Source organism: Rana temporaria, chromosome 2 (assembly GCF_905171775.1).
Source record: "Rana temporaria chromosome 2, aRanTem1.1, whole genome shotgun sequence".
In the NCBI taxonomy this organism is placed as follows: Eukaryota; Metazoa; Chordata; class Amphibia; order Anura; family Ranidae; genus Rana; species Rana temporaria.
This window is the reverse complement of record NC_053490.1, coordinates 206,633,447-206,654,365: the sequence shown is the minus strand read 5'-3', so window position 1 is coordinate 206,654,365 and position 20,919 is coordinate 206,633,447. Positions and strand designations below refer to the sequence as shown.

General features: G+C 44.3%; 1 protein-coding gene across 3 annotated transcripts in view; it reads right to left on the bottom strand.

Moving 5' to 3' along the window:
* The window catches only part of OCA2 (OCA2 melanosomal transmembrane protein), a 424,742-nt gene that overhangs the window by 82,448 nt on the left and 321,375 nt on the right, over positions 1-20,919 (bottom strand). For all 3 annotated transcript variants that reach the window (XM_040336315.1, XM_040336313.1, XM_040336314.1), the window contains exons 16-18: positions 19,487-19,634; positions 19,242-19,299; positions 6,416-6,524 (exon numbers count right to left, since the gene is read on the bottom strand). In XM_040336315.1, coding sequence (XP_040192249.1) covers positions 6,416-6,524; positions 19,242-19,299; positions 19,487-19,634 — 315 coding nt within the window. The remainder of the gene's footprint in view (positions 1-6,415; positions 6,525-19,241; positions 19,300-19,486; positions 19,635-20,919) is intronic.

The window sequence follows — 20,919 nt, the reverse complement described above, 5'->3', positions numbered from 1 at the left end:
GAACTAACCCACCACACCTCAGGCAAAACAATCCTCAATCCTAAAGAGATAGCAGATACTTTCTCACTGTACTATGAGACTCTATAATCTAAAAAATGACACCCTCACCCCCCAACCAAACGCTGATAACATCTCATCATTTTTAGACAATATTGTCCTTCCTTCCATTGATCCTACATCATTAGAATTACTCAACAAACCTAGATCAGATGAAGAAATTATTAAGGTCATACACGAACTACCAAAAAATAAATCACCAGGCCCAGATGGCCTATCAGGAGAATATTATACTGCCTTTGAAGAAACCCTAGTCCCCTATCTTTCCAACCTATTTAATCAAGCAGCTTACTCAGAAGCCCTCGCAAAAGAACTGCTAGAAGCAATAATTATCACTATACCTAAATCAGGCAAAGATCCCACTTCCCCTTTAAACTACAGGCCCCTTCCCTAGACTTTCCCTCCCTGACCTCGGCGGCCAGTCGGACGCTTGAAGCTCCCATTACACTGCAGGAGGTCCAGGGAGCTATTAAGTCTCTACAGGCAGGTAAAACCCCTGGTCCCGATGGACTCCCCACAGAGTTCTACAAGTCTAACCTGGAGGTGACGGGCCCCTACTTCTACTCCACGCTCACCGCAGCACTGGAGCGCCTCAGCCTTCCGGCCTCCATGATGGAGGCGGTGATCGTTGTCATACCTAAACCTGGGAAGGACCCGGAACTGTGTTCATCCTATCGGCCTATATCTCTGCTCAATGTGGATGCCAAAATCCTGACCAAGATCCTGGCCAATCGGCTGAACACAGTGATCCTCACGCTGGTGCATGGCGACCAGACGGGATTCCTTCCCGGGGAAGGGCACGGATATAAATATCCGCAGGCTCCACACCAATATTGCAATTTTCCGCGAGCAGAATACTACCGGGGCTGTGGCCTCACTCGACGCAGAGAAGGCCTTTGACTCAGTTGAGTGGGCCTTCCTGTGGCGAGTGTTGACTAAGTTTGGGTTCGGTCCTAAATTCATTGCCTGGATCAAATTGCTGTATGGGTCACCCACGGTCAGGGTGCGCACGGGAGGCAACATCTCAGCCCCATTCCGTTTATGCAGGGGGACGAGGCAGGGCTGCCCACTGTCTCCGGGGCTCTTTGCCTTGGCCATCGAGCCCATGGCTATTATGCTTCGCTCGACGCACGAGGTGAGGGGCCTGGAGGTGGGACCACTGACCGAAAGGGTGTCGCTGTACGCGGATGACACCCTTTTGTACCTTGGTGATGACTCTCAGTCCCTAGTGGCAGCCCTCAAAATTGTTGATAGGTTCGGCGGGTTCTCCGGGATTCGTGTTAATTGGGGCAAATCTAGTCTATTCCGCCTGTCCGACCTTGCCCCCCCCACAGCGGACCTGACGCCGCTGAGTAGGGTCTCCAAATTCCGCTATCTTGGAGTGGACATTGACAACAATCTAGGTCAATACTTACACGACAACCTATACCCGGTCCTACAGACTCTAATTGCAAAATGCCAAGCCTGGAAGACACTACCCCTTACTCCGGTGGGGCGGGTGAACCTGTTAAAAATGGTGTTCCTCCCCAAGCTGCTCTACATATTCCGTAACACCCCGGTCCCTATCCCCGCCTCTTTTTTTACTAAATTGGATAGCGTAGTCTCCTCATTCATCTGGGGTGGGGGAGCTCCCAGAATAGCGCAACGCAAGCTTCAGCTACCTCTGTCCTCAGGGGGTCTGGCCCTGCCCTCCTTCAAAAAATACTACTGGGCGGCAGTGCTAGTAACAGTCCGGTGGTGGTTCCAGCAGACTAGGTCCAACCCAGCAGTAAACCTGGAGGCCGCAGTCATGGGCTCCTACTCAGCCCTCACCAACCTGGTCTATAGAGGACCCAGGGCCGCCCCACAGGTTACTCTCCCGATGCGCACCACGATTCAGGTTTGGGATAAGGTCACTGCAGCGGTCGCGAGCCCTGACTCCATCTCGCCTCACGCCCCGTTGTGGGGCAACCCAAGACTCTCACATTTCAGGTCCATCCCGGACCCTAGTGTCTGGGCCAGATATGGAATAGTGAAAATACAACATATTATGCCAGCGGGGGCGCTGCTCCCCTTTCCGGAGCTACGCGCAGCGTTTGAGCTCCCCTCATGGATGCTGTTCAGGTATTTACAATTGAAACATGCGGCACAGGCACAGTTCTCGAGGACAACTACGGTTGAGCCACATAGGATAGAGAGGTTCCTTATATCCCGTGGAATTGATAGAATAGTGTCCTCCATCTACCTCCGACTTACATGCGACGACTCAAAGGGGGACTCTCCCCTTCACAGAGTCTGGAAGGCGGACATTCCCGACCTCTCGGAAGAGGATTGGGAGTCTGCGCTGGTCCAATATATACCGACAACCATATCTGCTAGAGACAGATTCATCCAATTGAAGTTCTTACACAGGGCCTATTACACCCCCCAGCGCCTTGCCAGGATATTCAGTACCCAGTCAGACCGATGCCCTAAATGTCAGAGAGAGACGGGAACGTTCTACCACGTTGTGTGGGACTGCCCGGTCGTGCGGGGATACTGGGAAGGGGTGGTGGAAAAAATTAACGCTGCTACTGGCCTCCGAGTGCCGCTGGACTCCAAGATTCTCCTTCTTGGTATCACAGAGGGCGTGACACAGTCTACTCACGCCGGCTTGCTACTATTCTTTCTCTGCTTCTACGCTAGGAAAACGCTGCTACGACAGTGGAAGCTGGCGAGCCCCCCAACGGTGGCTCAATGGCTTGCACTGGTGGACTCCGTTCTGCCTCTATACAAATTGACCTACATGGGCCGCAAGTGCCCCCAAAAATTTGACAAAGTTTGGGGGACGTGGGTGGCAGCTAGGGCACTGCCTGGTTGAGAATGCTCCTGTATGCTCCGGGAATTCATAGTGCTTCTCCTTTAATCGTGTGGAGGAGGTGCACTCCCCCCCCTCCCCCCCAGGGGGTTGGGACACGACTCACAGTCCTGCAGCCTGACTAGCTGACCCTCACCCTATCCAGCGATCCAACCTAGACCCATTCAGATCTATCTCTGGTGTGTTGCCCTGTACCTGTTATGCTGATTGTATGTATGTGCTAATCCGTACAATGTCAAACCATGCTGTACCACAGTTTGCTGATTTACTTTTTGTTTTGTTTCTTTATTTTATTAATAAAACTTTTCTGTTAAAAAAAAAAACTACAGGCCCATTTCCCTACTAAACTCAGATCTGAAAATGTACGCAAAGATACTGGCGAATAGACTCGTTAATATAATTCCCACTAATTAAACCAGATCAAGTTGGCTTTGTTAAAAGTAGACAGGCCCCAGATAGCACAAGAAGAATGCTCAATATTATTAACTCTACACACAATAAATGAACCCCCGCCCTGCTCTTAGCTTTAGATGCTGAAAAAGCATTCGACAGAATGCATTGGGAATATATATCAAAAACCTTAACTAAATTCGGCTTTAACGGTTTTATCCACTCAGCAATCATGGCATTATATACCCAGCCCAACGCAAAGGTCTACACTTCAGGTATCTTATCTATAAACTTCCCATTAACTAACGGAACCAGACAGGGCTGCCCCCTATCCCCTATAATTTTTGCCTTAGCTATAGAACCCCTAGCAGAATACATTCGATCATCCCCGAATGTCAGAGGTGTTACGATTGGCCAAGACGTGCACAAACTAGGACTATTCGCAGACGATATCATATTGACACTGACAGAACCTGATATATCTCTGCCTACAATACACGCAATACTAGAAAAATTCAAAGATGTCTCATACTATAAAATCAATCAGGAAAAATGCTTTATCCTCCCTATGAACATACCAGACTCGACAATCAACTCTCTACGCACAACACATAAATACAATTGGGACAACAAATCGATAACATACCTAGGGATCCAACTCACATTTCCCCCAACAAAAATGTATGATGCCAATTTCCCCACACTTTTAGGCCAAATATCCTGTGACTTATCACATATTCAAAAAACCAACTTATCCTGGGTTGATAAAATAGCTGCTTTCAAGATGCAAACTCTACCTAAAATGTTATATCTCTTTAGATGCCTCCCCATACCAATTCCTGCTAAGTTCTTTAAACAACTAGACAGCAAACTTAGACAATTTATCTGGAACAAAAAAAAAAAAACAGAGTTGCTTTCTCGATCCTTACTACTAAAAAAAATTCCGGTGGAATGGGCCTCCCAGACATTAGAAATTATTTTTTTGCTTCTATCTTAGATCAGATGAAACATTGGTTTAACCCAACAAATGACAAATTATGGGTAAACATTGAACGTCTAGCCACACACAATTTTGACCTCCCTTCTCTCGCAATAGCTAGCGCCATTATCCCCAAGATAACAATCCCCAACCTAATAAGCATTAAAACTACTTTATTCGCTTGGAAACACATTCTCTCAAAAACCAGACATGTAGAGAAAAAGGCTAAATTACATCTTCCCACAGAAGTCATTAATTATTGCAGAATCAGATTCTCTGTAAACGAGTGGATCAGTAATGGATATAATCTATACCAGAACCTACCCCCTAATGTTAAGAACATCATCGAGAATAAGATTGGTAAGTGTGCCCGACTGAAAGATTTCTCTCCCAGTAATTTGATCGAAATCCCTATGAACCTTTGGGAGTTCCTCTCTCCTCAGAAAAATGATAAAAAGAAAGGTATATCTTTCTTCTACGATGTGTTATCCTCCCAACTCTTTACCAAAAACACAAATATGCTGAAATGGGAAAAGGATCTGGACCAAATTTTTTCCCCGACTCAGTGGATTAAAGCATTTCAAACAATAAGTAAGTCATCCTCTTGCATTGAACACTGGGATAATGCCCAAAAAATAATTAATAGATAGTACTTAACACCATACAAGTTATCCAAAATGTATCCAACTGCATCCGACATCTGTTGGAAATGTAACGAGCAAACGGGAAACCTCCTGCACACGCTTTGGAGTTGCAAGACTCTAAAAAGTTTTTGGAACTCCATCTCATCCTTTATCGCCAATCTTACGGGCAACCTTACCAAGCTTACTCCTACTAACGCATTATTAGGTATAGATCTAGACAAATACCCCACTTTGTATAGGACTATTGTCTTACATATTTTGATAGCCTCAAGAATTACAGTGGCCTCTCTTTGGAAATCCGCAGACGCCCCAAACCTACCAATGGTCATCACCAGATTAAACACCCAAGCTCAATTAGAACTATTATTAGCCTATAAGAATGATTCTATAATCCCCTATCGTAGAAAATGGAAAATGTGGTTAACCCACCCGAAAGCTTCCAAATATTTAAAAGATTCCTTACTTTATTAATCTTCCTATAGTCTGAAGAATAACAGTATAAAATACTGAATCTTTGGTATAGATAATGATTAACGGCAGCCTTTATTTCAGTTTTCTCCATCCCTTCCCCCCTCCTTTATTTGTCTTTACTTTAGCTGTATAGGTGTACCACTGATCATCTTGGTGACCTCCCAGTCCTACAGTTTGTACCCAATTGGGGTAGACTGGCCTAGGTCGCTGAGTACCGTATTCTTTTTATGTTAAATGTTTGCCTGTACATGGTGATTATACTACTCAAGTTGTATATTGAATGCAACTATCTCAAGTGTTGTAAATTGATAAACCCAATAAAAATGTATTGATAAAAAAAAAGAAAGTGCAATGTTATACTAGTTAAAAAAAATAAAAAAAATAAGAGGCCAAAAGCATTCACAGGAATGGGGCCCTCTTACTTTAGGTATATTGTTCAGTAAATTAATTCTTCCTGGCATGTTGCAGGTAGAAATTATACAAAATGATTTGTTTGAAATGTTCCATAATTGGGTAAGCTTAAGACTGGATGCTCTACCAATGTGCTAGAGATTTTTATTTTTTATTTTTTTAACTACCTTCTATTTTTATATTTTATAGGCTCCATTTTAAATGCAAAATCTTTTGTGACACCAAGTGTATAACCATTAGAGAGTCTAGGGGTTAGACCTCTTCACCTGAGCCGACGGCTCTGTACCCTCACTGGAACTATTAAAAAGAATCATCAGATATAAGAAGCCAGTAAGTACTTCAGATAATCCGAGTCTAAAACAGGCTCTAAATGGACTGATTTTTTTACGCAAGTTTCTCACGAATAAAAGGATGCACTTTGCCCTTGGTTCCATTGTAGGTAAATCTGGAATAGTCAGATTATTCACAAAAATCTATTATTTCCTTCAGCCATTAGCCAAGTATGGAACTGTGTGCTAAAAAAATAGCTGTTAATTGGAGATAACCTATAGCACGAGTATAAATATTATACAAATAAAGAGTGTGAAATTTAGCTAAAAAAAAAAAAAAAAAAAAGGTAAGCCTTACCAAGATCCAAGTGGATTGCAGGAACAAATGAATTGAGGAAAAACATAAAGATGACAAATCCCAAGACAGACAAACACTTGATTAGAAGAATCTTGTCGGTTATTCCATGCTGTTGAAAAAACAAGTTCTCCTATAAAAGGTGTCAGTTCATACATGCTACCGAAAACATCTAAAAAGGAGGCAAGCTGGCATAATGACAAAGCTACACATATCACATAGCTATTTTACAATGAAAAAAAATATCCCCATTAGATGCTTGTAAATTTTCTGCATAGAAAATCACCACCTGAAAACACTTTCTATGCAAAAAAAATGAATAGTCAAATTTTAACAACGACTAGACAAGATTTCTGTATCCAGGGCAAATTATAGAAAGTATTAGTCATTAGGGATGACTGCTTGGTCCAAACATAAGTTCAGACAGAACAGGCACTGTTTGGACGTTCAAGGATGTGTGTGACAGCTCCCTGCAGTCAATGGTTGGCAAGGAAGCAGACAGTTGACATTATCTGGCCTGTTCACTTACATGATCTTAAATACCCAGCCATGTAAGCAAAAGGAAGGGGATAGGGAATGACATAATTGCCCAAATATGACCACCTGGTCATGATTGGGCAAAAACATTGTCATATTATGGCAAGAATCATCACCATCCTCACTCCTTTCCTCAAACAGCTGTTATTTGACAAGTGATGCTGTCCGGTTTTTCATTTATTGGGTTGGGCATCATGATCTATGGTCATAGGTGTGCGCAGCCTATTGCATTAGGGTGTGCACCCCAAAGCCCAAACACACACTATCGATCACTCATGATGTTCATTCAGAAAGGGAAGGGGCCAATAAATTACATATTTACTTACTCCTAAAACATCCCAGCAGCAACAGCCGATAGGAGAGGAGGGAAGCTGGCAGCGCCGCGGGGGGAAAGATGGGCAGTAGGGGAATCTGTGTGATTAGGGTGTGCCTGGGTACTGTGCAAAGGTCTTAGGCAGGTGTGAAAAAAATGCTGTAAAATTAAGAATGCTTTCAGAAAGACGTGTTAATAGTGGATTTCAATATTTTAACAAAGCGGAAGTCCGCTGAAAAAAAATATATTAAAAGCCAGCAGCTACAAATACTTTTAATATTAGGACACTTACCTGTCCTGGAGTCCAGCGCCATCCGCAGAAGAGGACGAGCGATCGCTCATCACTCTGCTGCCCCCGCCATCCTCGGTGAGGGAACCAGGTAGTGAAGCGCTCCGGCTTCACTGCCCGGTTCCCTACGGCGCATGCGCAAGTCGCGATATGCCTACCGATTGGCTCCCGCTGTGTACTGGGAGCCAAGTGGGTGCAAATACCTGACTTTAGGGGGAGTTACACTTTAGGGTGGAGCTCCGCTTTAATGTAAAGTAAATGAACAGAAGAGGAATCCAAATCAATATTTGGTATGACCACTTTCACTCCCATCCTGACCAGGCCAATTTTCAGCTTTCAGTGCTGCCGCAATTTGAATGACAATTGTGTGGTCATACAACACTGTATGCATATGACATTTTTATCATTTGTTTGAGACAGAAAGAGCTTTCATTTGGTGGTGTTTAAATGTTTTTATTTATGTGCTAAACAAAAAAAAGAATGGGTTGTGGAAAAAAAAATGTTCTTAGTTTCATAACATTTTGCAAATAAGTAATTTTTCTCCTTCACTGATGTGCACCGATGAGGCTGCACAGATAAGCGGCACCGATGAGGAGGCACTTACATGCAGCACTGATGGGCACTGACGAGGCTGCCCTAATAATCAGAGCACTGATGATCAGAGCCCCAATTATCTGTGTAAATGTACCCTGTAACACTTGCAGTTACTGCCTCTCCTCTCATGCTGTGACAGTGCATGAGGAAAGGAATGACGAGCTGTGATAGGACACAGTTTATTACATGGTAAAGAGCCGCTGTGATTGGCCCTTTAACATTATCAGCTGTGTCTGAAGGACAAGGTGATCACAGGGCACACCAGGCACGTGGGTTCTGGGAGGAAGTCCATGGAAACCCTCCCAGAACAAGAGAGCCACACTGTAGCCATCTTTCGGCTATAGCGCAAGTCTGAAGTGGTTAGGAACCCTCTTCAGAGTAAAGAACAGGCAGTTCTGGAAGTGATGGTTTGCACCCCCCCCCCCCAGAACTCTGATTTCAATATCATCGAATCTATCTGGGATTATATAAAGAGACAGAAGGAAGGATATGAGGCAAACTAAATCCATAGAAAAAGATCTGTGGTTTGTTCTAGTTTAGAATAACATACCTGCCGAGGTCCTTCAAACACTGCAAGCACATGCATCTAGAACAGTTGATTTGGTTTTGAAGGTAAAAGGTGGTCACACAAAATATAGACCCTGTGTGACCCACAGTGTGCACCCTAAAGCTACGTCAATAGATTTGCTGGTGTTTCTCATATTATTCCTACAGGCAGAGATCTGCTCATAATACCACAGGCAGGGGATCATTCTGCAAGTATTTTCACATGGTGTAGTGTGTCCTCTGCACAGTGTGCACCTAAAGCTACGTAATGCTGGTGTTCTCATTAATTCCTACAGGCAGAGATCTGCTCATATTAATACCACAGGCAGGGATCAGCAGGTATTGTCAGTATTTGTACAGCTACATCTCTCTGCAAGCCATTAGTATGTCTGGAAGGACAACAAGGAGAGGCAGAGAGTCACAAGCCGATAAAAGAGGGCAAGCAGGCTCTGCGTCTAGAAGCAACAGTGCTGGTCATTTACACGGTGCATCCTCATCATCACGTGGCCGTGGGACACGCTCGTCCTTTTTTTCGGCAGCTGCCCGTGTTAAGCCGCAACATGTCAAAGACTTGGTAGAGTGGATGACCAAGCCATCCTCATCCTCCTCATTCAGGCTCAGTGTACTTTGTCTGGCAAAGTGGCTGCCAACACGGCCTCTTCCCTCTGCTCAATTGCATCAGTCACTCCTTCCCTAGCCCCACCATGTCCTCCTGAGGAGTCCCCCGAACTGTTTGACCACAGTGTTAGGTATAAGCTGCAGGAGGATGCGCAGCGTTTTGAAGGCTCCGATGATGGTACACAGCTAGAGGAAGGCAGTAACGTGAGCTCAGAGAGAGGGGGTGCCCAAGGAGGACAGCAATCTGGCAGTCATGTTCCCCAGCTGCAGCATACTGGCAGGTTTTCTACAGTGATGAGGAGGGAGGGGATGATGAGGTCACTGACTCCAGGTGGTTGCCTGATAGGAGAGAGAGGAGGAGGAGGCACATCTCCAATGAGGCAGGATGCCCTCCAGGGGCCAGCTTAAGGGCAGCACACCGACTGCATCACAACACAGAGCTACACATAGGCAGGGCGCTGCCGTCTTTCAGCGTTATTCCAAAATTTCTTTGGTGTGGGCCTTTTTGGAGACGAGTGCATCAGATCGCACTGCTGCTATTTGCAACATATGTCGCAAGCGTATCTCGTGTGGCCAAAACATAACCCGCTTGGGCACCACATGCTTGACCAGACATATGTCGACCTGCCATGCAGTTCGTTGGCAAGCGTACCTCAAAGAACAAAGCGGACCTCTCCTTGCTCATCAGCTGGGATCTCCAACCCCACTATACCTTGAGTCCTCTCTGAAGCCTGCACGGATAGGACTGAAGGTGTAGAATTAGGTGTGTCACAGCCAAGTACTTGCAGGCAATCTGCTATCGGTACACCGACAACAGATTAAACCAGGCAAATTTCCCTGCCCCAGCTGCTGCAGCGCCGAAAGAAGTTCACTCCACATCCTCATGCCCAGCGGTTGAATGCTAGCTTAGCTAAATTGCTAGCACTTCAACTGCTGCCTTTTCAGTTGGTAGATTCTGCCCCCTTCCTTGAGTTAGTGGAATGTGCAGTACCTCAGTGGTAAGTTCCCAAACGCCACTTTTTCTCACGGAAGGCAATTCCAGCTCTCTATCGGCCTGTGGAAGGCAATGTCCATGCTTTGCTGGACAGGGCGGTCAGTGGCAAGGTGCATATTACCACTAACTCATGGTCCAGCAGGCATGGACAGGGATGTTACCCATCTTTCACGGCGCATTGGGCGACTCTGCTGGCAGCTGGGAAGGATGCAAGACAAGGTACAGTTGTGTTGGAGGTTGTTCCGCCACCATGCCTCCAAAATGGTTGTGACACGCCTCTCTTCTCCACCCCCTCCTCCTCTTCTGTGGCCTCTTCTTGTGCTGATGTGTCCTCAGAACCAGCGGTGCTCCGTAAGCGTTCAAGGGGCTACACAGGTATGCAGGCAAAGAGATGCCATACGGTGCTTGAGCTGGTGTGCTTGGGGGACAGGAGCCACACTTGGGCAGAGGTTCTGTCAGCTCTGCAGGGGCAGGCTCAGAGGTGGTTGACGCCACGCCAGCTTAAGCCAGGAATGGTGGTTTGTGACAATGGCACCAACCTCCTTCTCCTCCCTGTGACAGGGACAACTGACCCATGTGCCCTGTTTTGCTCATGTCCTTAACTTGATGGTGCAGCGGTTCTTGGGCAGGTACCTGGGCTTACAAAAAACATAAAAAAGGGAAAGGGTTGCGCTAACAACGCAACATGTGAATAATGCGTGACTAAACAAGATTAAATATTGAATAGAAGCGATATATATGAATATATAAAATGTGAAAAAATGAATGAAAAGATTAAAAAATGAAAAATGTTGCCCAAGGTGATATTAGAAACAACCGCAACACCCCAAAACTGGGTACTGCAACACCAACTGGTAGAAATAAATAAATGAATTAAATTAAAAAAATATATAAATAAAAAATAATAAAAAACAAAAAGTGTGTAATTAAATCCAGTGGTGAGAGGTGGTGAGAGGTATGAAAATATCTAAGAGTCTGGTAATGTCCCAATGACTACATAAAGGATGAGAACCATACAAATGTCCCAATCCAAATGACATCCACTTGTAACAAGATGAAAAAGATGTAGAAGAATCCACCACCGATATAGATGAAATTGGTAAGGAAAAAGGGCAGAATTCCAGGAATCACACCAGGAGACAAAGGTAAGTGAATGCTCTTACCAGATCACCAAAACAAACAGGCATATCGAACAGGGCTCAGGAATTGCAGACTTCCCCGCCTCCAGCTGCTCCTTAAGGGTAGATACGGACACCTCTCTCCGCTTAAAGTTTCAGCTCACAGGCTCCATATTCGATAGGATACCCAAGAATGAACAAAAACGAGGGCTCGAGATAGTGAAGTACCGCTGAGACTATATTAAAAGTAAGGTTGCGGACCTCATCTTGCCGGCGCAGAGGGAGCAGTAGATGAAACATCTTCGGGAGGCCTTGCAGAAAGGTCTGTGCAACACTTTATCAGAGACTGGGAGGTCACAAAATCCTGGTCCTGGACAACGTGTTGCTGAGGCTTCGGTCAGTCACAGAAGGAGCGGTGAAGAAGGTGGCCATCTGACTGATGCGTTCAGACAAATTTTTTAGTCCGCAGCCCCAAGGTATGACTGGTTCCAGCAACCATCGCCAGCGTCTGTTTTACATGGTGCAGGAATACCTAGGTGCAAGATCAGACTTGGACACCTTTCCCACTGAAAATCCTCTGGCTTACTGGGTCTTGAGGATGGATCACTGGCCAGAGCTTGCACAGTATGCAATTGAGCTACTGTCCTGTCCTGCATCCAGCGTTCTTTCGGAAAGCACATTCAGTGCTGCTAAAGGCTTTGTAACCGATCACAGGGTGTGCCTCTCCACCGACTCGGTCAATCGACTGACCTTCATAAACATGAATCAGGCTTGGATTACCACCAGCTACCAAGCACCTGATGCTGATGTAACTGAATATATTTTTTTTTTAAATGTCAGATCCCTTCAGGACTGCCTATGCTGATGCTGAGTGACTATTCTTTTCCTCCTCAATGATCATGCTGATAGCTTGTAACATTTTGGTTCTGGGCACCACCACCAGTAGCGAAGGCCTAATTTTTTGATGCAATACTTTGCAGCAGGGCTTATTACTGTGCTCCAAAGTATCTGAGGGGTTGCAGTGTTGTGGCACCAACACCAGTGTCTAAGGCCTAATTTTTCTGCCCCTGTTCAACAGGGGCATGTAATTACAATTATTGTTCTAATATTTCACAGCAGAGCCCATTCCTGCACCCACCAAGCGCAACTGTGAGGGCTTACAGTGTTGTGGCACCAGCACCACCACCAAAGGCCCAATTTTTCTGCCCCTGTTCAACAGGGGAATGTAATTACAATTATTGATCTAATATTTCACAGCAGGGCCCATTCCTGCGCCCACCAAGAGTAAATTTGAGCAATAACAGTGTTGTGGCACCAAAACCTAGGGCCCAAATTTCTGCAGAGTACATACAGCAGGCCCCTACTTTCAAACATCCAACTTACAAACGACTCCTACTTGCAAACAGAAGGAGACAACAGGAAGTGAGAGGAAATCTACCCCTAGGAAGGGAAATTCTCTTCTATAAGAGGTGTCTCCTGTCCACTGATGCTTTATCACCAATCCTTGTTTCACTAAAAAACCCAAATTTTCAAAAAATCATTTGTCATTGGGACAGAAAGTGAGGTGCAATCTTCTGAACAGATGTGCACAGACAGCAAAACAAATGTTACAGGAGTGATAACCCTTCTCTATGTTTTCCAAAAGCTTAAAATTTATTTTTTGGGCTGGAGCTACACTTTAAAAAAGTACCCGTTCAAAATTACAAACAGATTCTACTTAACAAACCTACAGTCCCTGTCTTGTTTGCACCGCCTGTATACTGCTGTTCAAAGTATATAGGTCCAAAGGGGCTGGTAATGATCTGGGGGGAGGGGGGGGAAACCCATGCTATTTTTTCTCAATGATTTTCATCCATATTGCAGGGACCAGACATTACATTAAAGCCGCAAGCAGTTTTAAATGACTTTTCTTATAGTAATGTAAATTTGTGCAGGGACAGTTCTAAACACGGAAAGCACGTGCCACTTCACAGGCATACTATAGGCACGCAGCAGGTACGATATTTAAAATATATTTTTTTCACTTTAAGCATCATTAAAATCACTGCTCCCGAAAAAACTGTTTTTAAAACTTTTTTTTGCATGTTCCCTGGGGCAAGACCCGGGTCCCCAAACCCGTTTTACGACAATAACTTGCATATTAGCCTTTAAAATGAGCACTTTTGATTCGAACGTTCGAGTCCCATAGACTTCAATGGGTTCTAAAGTTCAGTCTGTTCGAAGGTTCTGGTGCGAACCGAACGGGGGGGGGGGGGGGTTCGGCTCATCCCTACTCTTCAGACCTCTCCAGAGATTTTAAAATTGGGTTAAATTCGGGGCTCTGGCTTGCCACTCCAGGACATTCACAGAGTTGTCCCTTAGCCACTTTGTTATCTTGTGTGCTTAGGATCGTGGTCCTGTAGGGAAAGGAAGACCTTTGCTCTAGTCTGAGGTCAAGAGAGCACTCAAGTAGTCTTTCATCAAGTATGTCTCTGTACATTGCTGCATTCATCTTTCCATTGATTCTGGCTTGTCTCCCAGTTGCTGCCACTGAAAAACATCCCTACAGCATGATGCTGCCAACATCATTCGTCACTGTAAGGATGGTATTGGCCAGGTGATGAGGTGCCTGGCTTCCTCCAGACGGCGCTTGCCATTCAGGCCAAAGAGTTCAATCTTTGTTTCATCAAACCAGAGAATTTCGTTTTCTCATGACCATAGTCCTTCAGGTGCCTTTTGGCAAAACGACAGGTGGGCTGTCATGTGCCTTTTACTGATTAGTGGCTTCTGTCTGGCCACTATTATACAGGCCTAGTTAATGGAGTGCTGCAGGGAAGGTTGCTCTTCTGCAAGGTTCGCCGCTCTCCACAGAGAAACGCTGGAGCTCTGTCAGAGTGACCATCGTGTTCTTGGTCCCTTCCCCCAATCGCTCAGTTTGGATGGGCAGCCCACTACAGAGAAAGTCTTGGTGGTTCCAAACTTCTTCCATTTACGAATTATGGAAGCCACTGTCATTGAGATCTTCAATGCTGCAGACATTTTTCCGAACTCCTCCCCAGATCTGTGCCTCGATACAATCTTGTCTTGTAGATCTACACACTATTCCTTGGACTTCATGGCTTTGTTTGTGCTCTGACATGCACTGTGTGGGACCTTATCTAGACAGGTGTGTGGATATGATTTTGAAAAGCAATTAACTGAATTTACCATTGGTGGATTCCAATGAAGTTGTAGAAACATCTCATGAATGACCAGTGTAAATACGATGCACCTGAGCTCAATTTTGACTGTCATTGAAGCATATTATACATTGAACACTAGATGGCAGCAAAGTTGACAGTGAGAAGCTGTCAGCTGCTTAGTGCACGCTTCACATGACTTCCTGGCTGTCTAAAAATACTGAGCAAGTGATCAGAGGAATTGCTGGTTTGTCTTCAGCTTCCTGTTGTGTTCTGCTTCTTGTTTCCTGCATCCCATCAGCTTCCTGTTGTGTTCTGCTTCTTGTTTCCTGCATCCCACTACCTGTTATGACCCGGATTGACCTTGACCATTCTGCTCTGCTCTTGCACCAACCTCTGGCGTGCCTATGGACTCCGCCTTGTCTCCAGTGTTTGACCCTCTGCCTGTGACCCGGACAGGCCTCTTGTCTTCAATCCTCGACCCACGGCCTGTACCCGGATCTGCCTTTGGCCTCCTGTGTTAGATCCTCGGGCTGTTCTGGACTTTTCTGTGGAACTCTGGTACTGCTGGTCCTGCGACCCCCAGTCATCACACAGCTGCCCTTCTCTACAGAGGACCTCTAAGCAAGTTTTCCTTTCATGGTAACCTGTGCCTCTTCGTGCCATCCTCTTCCTGTCTCACCTCCAGGGGGTGGAGTGCTCCTAGTCGGAAGGGTGAACCGCTCTCGGCATCTCTGCCTCGGTAAGTACCCTCCTGACAGTCATGGCAAAGGCCGTTAATACTTACGTACATGTGATTTTTTCAAAGAAACTTCTCTCGTTGTCATTATGGGGTATTTGTAGAATTTTAAGGAAAATAATGATTTAAATTTATTTTGGAATAGGGCTGTAATATAACATGTGGAAAAGGTAAAGTGCTGTGAATACTTTCTCTATAAAAGTGGTATAAAAAGGTCATATGCTCTTCCAACTGACTTACCATATTAACTTTAGCAAACTGCAATTCCATAGGTTGGGTACCCATTTTTTTCCGCAGTGGAGGATATACAGGCCCTGGCCACATTGAGAAGGCGGATTGTCAAAGACAACAAGTATCTAGAAAGTGGGGCCATGTAATGTATAACAAATAAGCCATAGGATGGTCATCCCCGCTGACTGAGGTAAGCCGAGCAATAACTTTTCAAACCTGAGCCCAGAATGGGTGGGCTTTTGGAGATTCCCAGAAAATGTGCAATATGATTCCTAGCAAATTTGAGCACCTTACCTTCAACATGTATCTTGCAATTGTGGAAAGATTGTATGCAATACTTTGGGGGACACTGTACGAACAGGAAAAAACTTTATACCCTCGTTCCTGAAAGGTGTTTGCTATTCAAGATTTGTGTGCAAAGATAGCCTTTTTATTTGAACTATAGTAAATGTAGTGTGCATATCAGATTACCGTTTCCCAATTAAGGTGGATACATAGTCCTCCAGAGGGGCAGGGAGAAGTTTGTAAATCAAAGACAACAAATGAGGAACATGTTGCATGGACTTGCAAAGGTCCTCAAATGCAGAGGTAAGAAGAAGGGTACTCCCTTGAGTCAGCTTAGCTATTAGAACATAGCATATCTAATATGTCGGCCGAGTTTGTAGGGGGGTCCAGGAGTGACTGTATGGCTGTCTGAGAAAAGCTACCAGATGGAGTTGCAAAATGAAAGATGGAGATTACCAGTCCACAAGATGTACTGTATGTTAGAAATGTTAGCCAAATAAGCAGGGTCTAGAAGTACAGGACCTGTTGGAGAAACAGGTGGCAAAAAACACCATCATTGGAAAAACCCACTGAAATGATCTGAGCATAGCTCTGATACTAGGATGAGACATCATTTGACATCGGCATCTATTCATTAGCCAGAAGAAGGGGATTTACTTGTTTTAAGGCTCTGGCTAAGCCTACGGCTTCACAAGGGTTATGTGTGCACTAAAACAACCTGGGCAGTGAGCAGCCCTGTAATATTGAAGCAGGTCAGGAAGTCCAATACTCATCTGTTTTAGGAAAATTTCTAAGTGTTATATAAATTGATTCGCCTACCCCCCTCCGATGAATTGTATAACCAAGGAACATAACTGTGAAAAGAACTGTTGCATAGGGCTTGAAATAAATAATTCATTTGTGGTAAGGATGCCTTGCCAACTTGAGTTGCTGAAATTGCAACGCCAAGTTTCTCCATGATTATTGGATTTTCAAGCGGAGTTGCCAATTTCTTGAAGAGGGTAGATAGGGCCAAACTTTTGGAGATAGAAAGTGATATGTACAGTAGTTTATAGTCCACTTAATAGGAGCCTACACAAAGTTGTACAAGTCACGATAGAAAGCTTGGAATTCCTGTGCTATTTGGAAGAGGCGAGTTTCATACCAGATTGTAAATGGATGTAGTTGCTTGGAATGCTTTTGCCAACATTCAATGCTTATTAGAGAACTCACAATCGTAGACCCTTTAAGAGTTTAAATGTGATGTTCTTATATAAGATATGCTTTTTCATAACTTTTTGTGTACCTTCTCTAGTGATTGGATTTAGGAAAATAACGTGGAAATTTGCCAGACTTTTATGTGCCTCCCATAACACCAAAGGGGAAACTACACAATTATTTAAAAAAATAAGCATTTAGTTTAAATAGGAATCAAAAAAAGAATTGGCTCCACACCATGCCTAATTTTGAGTTCATTCCTCTACTCCCAGACTGTAGCTCTGTCCTCTCTCCTGTACCTTCACCTAGCTGCTGGGTCGACATTTCTCTGGCACGGTCTCCCAGGTGCATAGATCCTTGCTGGGGAGGGAAGACCGTTTCCTTCGTCCTGACTGACTGTTGGGGAGGGAGGACAGCGTTCTCCACTTCCAGACTGTTGATCTGCTGCTGGGGAGATGAGCAGGTTGCTCCATCTTGCAGACTCCTAGACTCTCGCTGTTGGGCGAGGATGACTTCCTTCACTCCCAAGTTACTACACTGCTTCTGGGGAGGGAGGACCAACACCTCTTCTCCCCCTAGATCCTGATCTGCTGCTGGGGATTGACCACCACCTTTTCACCCAAACATCCGGAACTGCTGCAAGTGTTTAACCCTCTGCCTGGTTGCCAGTGCATCATTTGGAGAAGTTTGTAACTTCACAGATGGTGCTGCAGGAAATCAAATGTCCTGGTCAGTGGTGTGAGAATGGCCGACTGCTGCTTCTCTCAGGAAGACAAGCTGTTGGTGCTGGGCAGAGCTCAGTGATGTTCTGCCCCAATGCCCGCTCTTCTGCTGGAAAGTAAAATGAAAATTCAGTGACCTCGCACAAATCCTTCAGGGCAACCAATTGTGCAGAGTTCAACAGCGCCATGCCTTGATGCCAGCTCTTTTGCTCTGCTAGAGGCGCACTGGGTTGTTTCCCAGCATAAGTCTTAAATCTCCAGAGCACGGGCTGGCAGCACTTGAACCCAGTTCCAGTGCTTTAGGGGTTGACTCTCAAGCCATATCATCCATTGGTGATGGGGCATACTGTCGAGCTTTGTCATACAGTCTTTTATAGGCTTGTCCCAGCTCCCATTCTTTTTTAACTTAAGTCCAAGTCCTTTCTCAAATCAAGCTCACTGGGAAGTTTCAACTCCCTAAAATATTGGATGTCCTGTCATCTCCATTCTGCTGCACTACTGAAATTTGGATCCTCCTGAAGCGACTCAAATATCAATCCCAGGCCGCCGTAGTCTCTGGGTCATTATCAGCAGTCATCTTGGAGAGAAAGTGACCCACATAGATGGCTGAGGGCTTGTCTCCAACATCAATTTTAGCAGATGACCACTGCATTGGTGTCTTCACAAACTCAGTCAGGGTTTACCTATCCGCTTTTGCAGCAGTGGCTAGCTGTTCAAACAGCCTCTGCTTTGCTCCTGTACAGCACCAGCTCAGCACAGCGCCTTTGTTTGCTCCTGTGCGATAGCGGAAGGGAATGCACCTCTGAAACACGTCATCCTTTACCCCTTGATGTGATACTGCACATGTGTCCACACTGCTCAACATTGTGTGGTTTTAGGGCTCATTGATAGTGCCACTTTGTAAGTACTCACTTTTTAATGATTTTTTTATTTAATAAATGTTTCTTGGTAATGCACTAGGTGCACGTGCCTTCCTTTTTGTTTTGTTTTTGTGATATTTGCAAGTCTATATCCAGGTGCTGTACAGGGTCTCAGAAAACAAACAGAAAAAAAAATAATAGACGCCCACGCGGGAGTGCTCCAGAGTCCAGCTTCTGTGTATATTCACACAGAAGGTGGGATTCCGCCCCCTGCGTCATTGGATTTGATTGACAGCAGCGGGAGCCAATGGCTGCCTTGTTATCAATCTATCCAATCAAGAGCTGAGACAATGGGCAGAGAGGAAGAGCGTGTCTCTAGCCAAGGGAATGGACAGTCTCAGTAAAACACGGGGCTAGGGGGCCGGTCACTGTCAGAAGTTTTTCCACCTTAGCACATTAAGGTAAAAAAAAAAAAAACACAAGTTTTTACAACTCCTTTAAACTGCTTAAAGCACAACACAACACTAATCTAGAAGCTGGACAGAGAACTATGTACATGTTTTTGCAGTCATCTTTAAATTAGAAAACAAAAAAGTGTATTATCAACCAAATTTAGAACAATACATACTCTCTTTTGTAGCTCTTGAATATTTGTTTCCCAGTTTTTGTCTTCTTGTGAAATTTGTCTGAAAAAGAAAAGAACTTGTTCAGTCAATTTTTTAAAAATCTAATTTAAAGAGTTCAGTTATGACAATATGAATTACAATTTTACATAAAATTGTGTGTATTCTAAACTATGGTGCAATGAGTTTACAAAAGACCAAATTATTCATAAGATTTTCCACATTTTAACACCTATTTCTATATACACACCTTTGAAACGTTTTAAGTTTTTTCCTCAACATGCTCTCCAATGTCAAAACTTTTTGCATTAGGAGACACTTAACTGCAGTCTCTTCACGACTAGCAGGATTAATTCTTTGTGCAGTTGACTTCCAAACATGAATTTCATGTTTTAATTCTACAAGGAGAAAAAAAAAAGACTGTAAAGATTAACAGTCGGAAGTTAATGTTTTCAGTAATAGAGCATTTTAGGAACTGTACACAAATTGTATGCACTGCTATGCCGGTTCTGTTTCAATCAAAAGCACTTAAACTCCAGGGATGACATTTTGCATACTTAACATTGAGACCGCTTGGCACAGTGTAGGTTTTGTATACAGTATGTGATAGCATATAGGCCCCTGTGAAAGCTACATTCTTCCGGGTGCTGAGACAAGCTACTTTCTTTCTGCATAGTAACCAGTGGTGGTCTCTTGCCCAACACATCCATTCAAAGAATGCCTTGCATTTGTATTAATGCAAAGCCCCCATGATCTTCACCTCATCCAATAAGAGAATGCTTTGTATTCATAGAGACAATTGCAGTGCACTTCCTTGAATCTGAAGTGAGATACCCAATGCCCTTTAAACTCTGACTGTTGGTCTCATAAAAATAGTGGGCCTTAATGGCTGCACACTGTACATATGCTTCTAATGAGGTTCCTTTGCAGAGAGCAGTGAATAAGCATTTGCTTACAGCTACTGGTCTCTAGTTATGATCAAAAGCTGTCAAGATGGGGCTCCTGATCATGTGACCACTTTGTGCTGCCCCACCTTAAGACTCAGGTAAAGGGGTGGCAGGTGGAAAGAGGTCAACATCATCCTTACCCACCAAAAAAATAAAAAAATAAAAGCCATATAAAAATTTTAATTTATTAATCTTGTACAAAAGAAAATACATGCAAAACTATATACATTTCCTGGCAACATTCAGATTTGACTCAATATATCACAAAATGTAACAATTATGTAGTGCAAGAATGAAAAAACTATGCTGCGTGGGAATGCTTCCGATGACCAGATTCACGTAATTTAAATAGATATTTTGAAAAATGCAAAAAAAATGGAGTTACACTTACCGGTAACGTCCTTTCCAGTAGTCTTTCAGGACAGCCACAACTTGAGAGAGATAGGCTCCTCCTCTTCCTTAGGAAACACTGCACAGCCTTTAAAATCTCTCCTCCCCCTGCTAGACCTCAGTTTTTATACGAGCACTCCGGTCCGCTGGGGAGACACAAGAACATGTTAGTAATCCATAGTTAAAACATCAATATCATACTATGTTCCTGGATTAAAAACCCCTTCTTCCAACTTTTTGGGAGGGTAACTAGGGCTGTCCTGAAAGACTACTGGAAAGGACGTTACCGGTAAGTGTAACTCCATTTTTCCCTATCCGTCTTTCAGGACAGCCACAACTTGAGAGG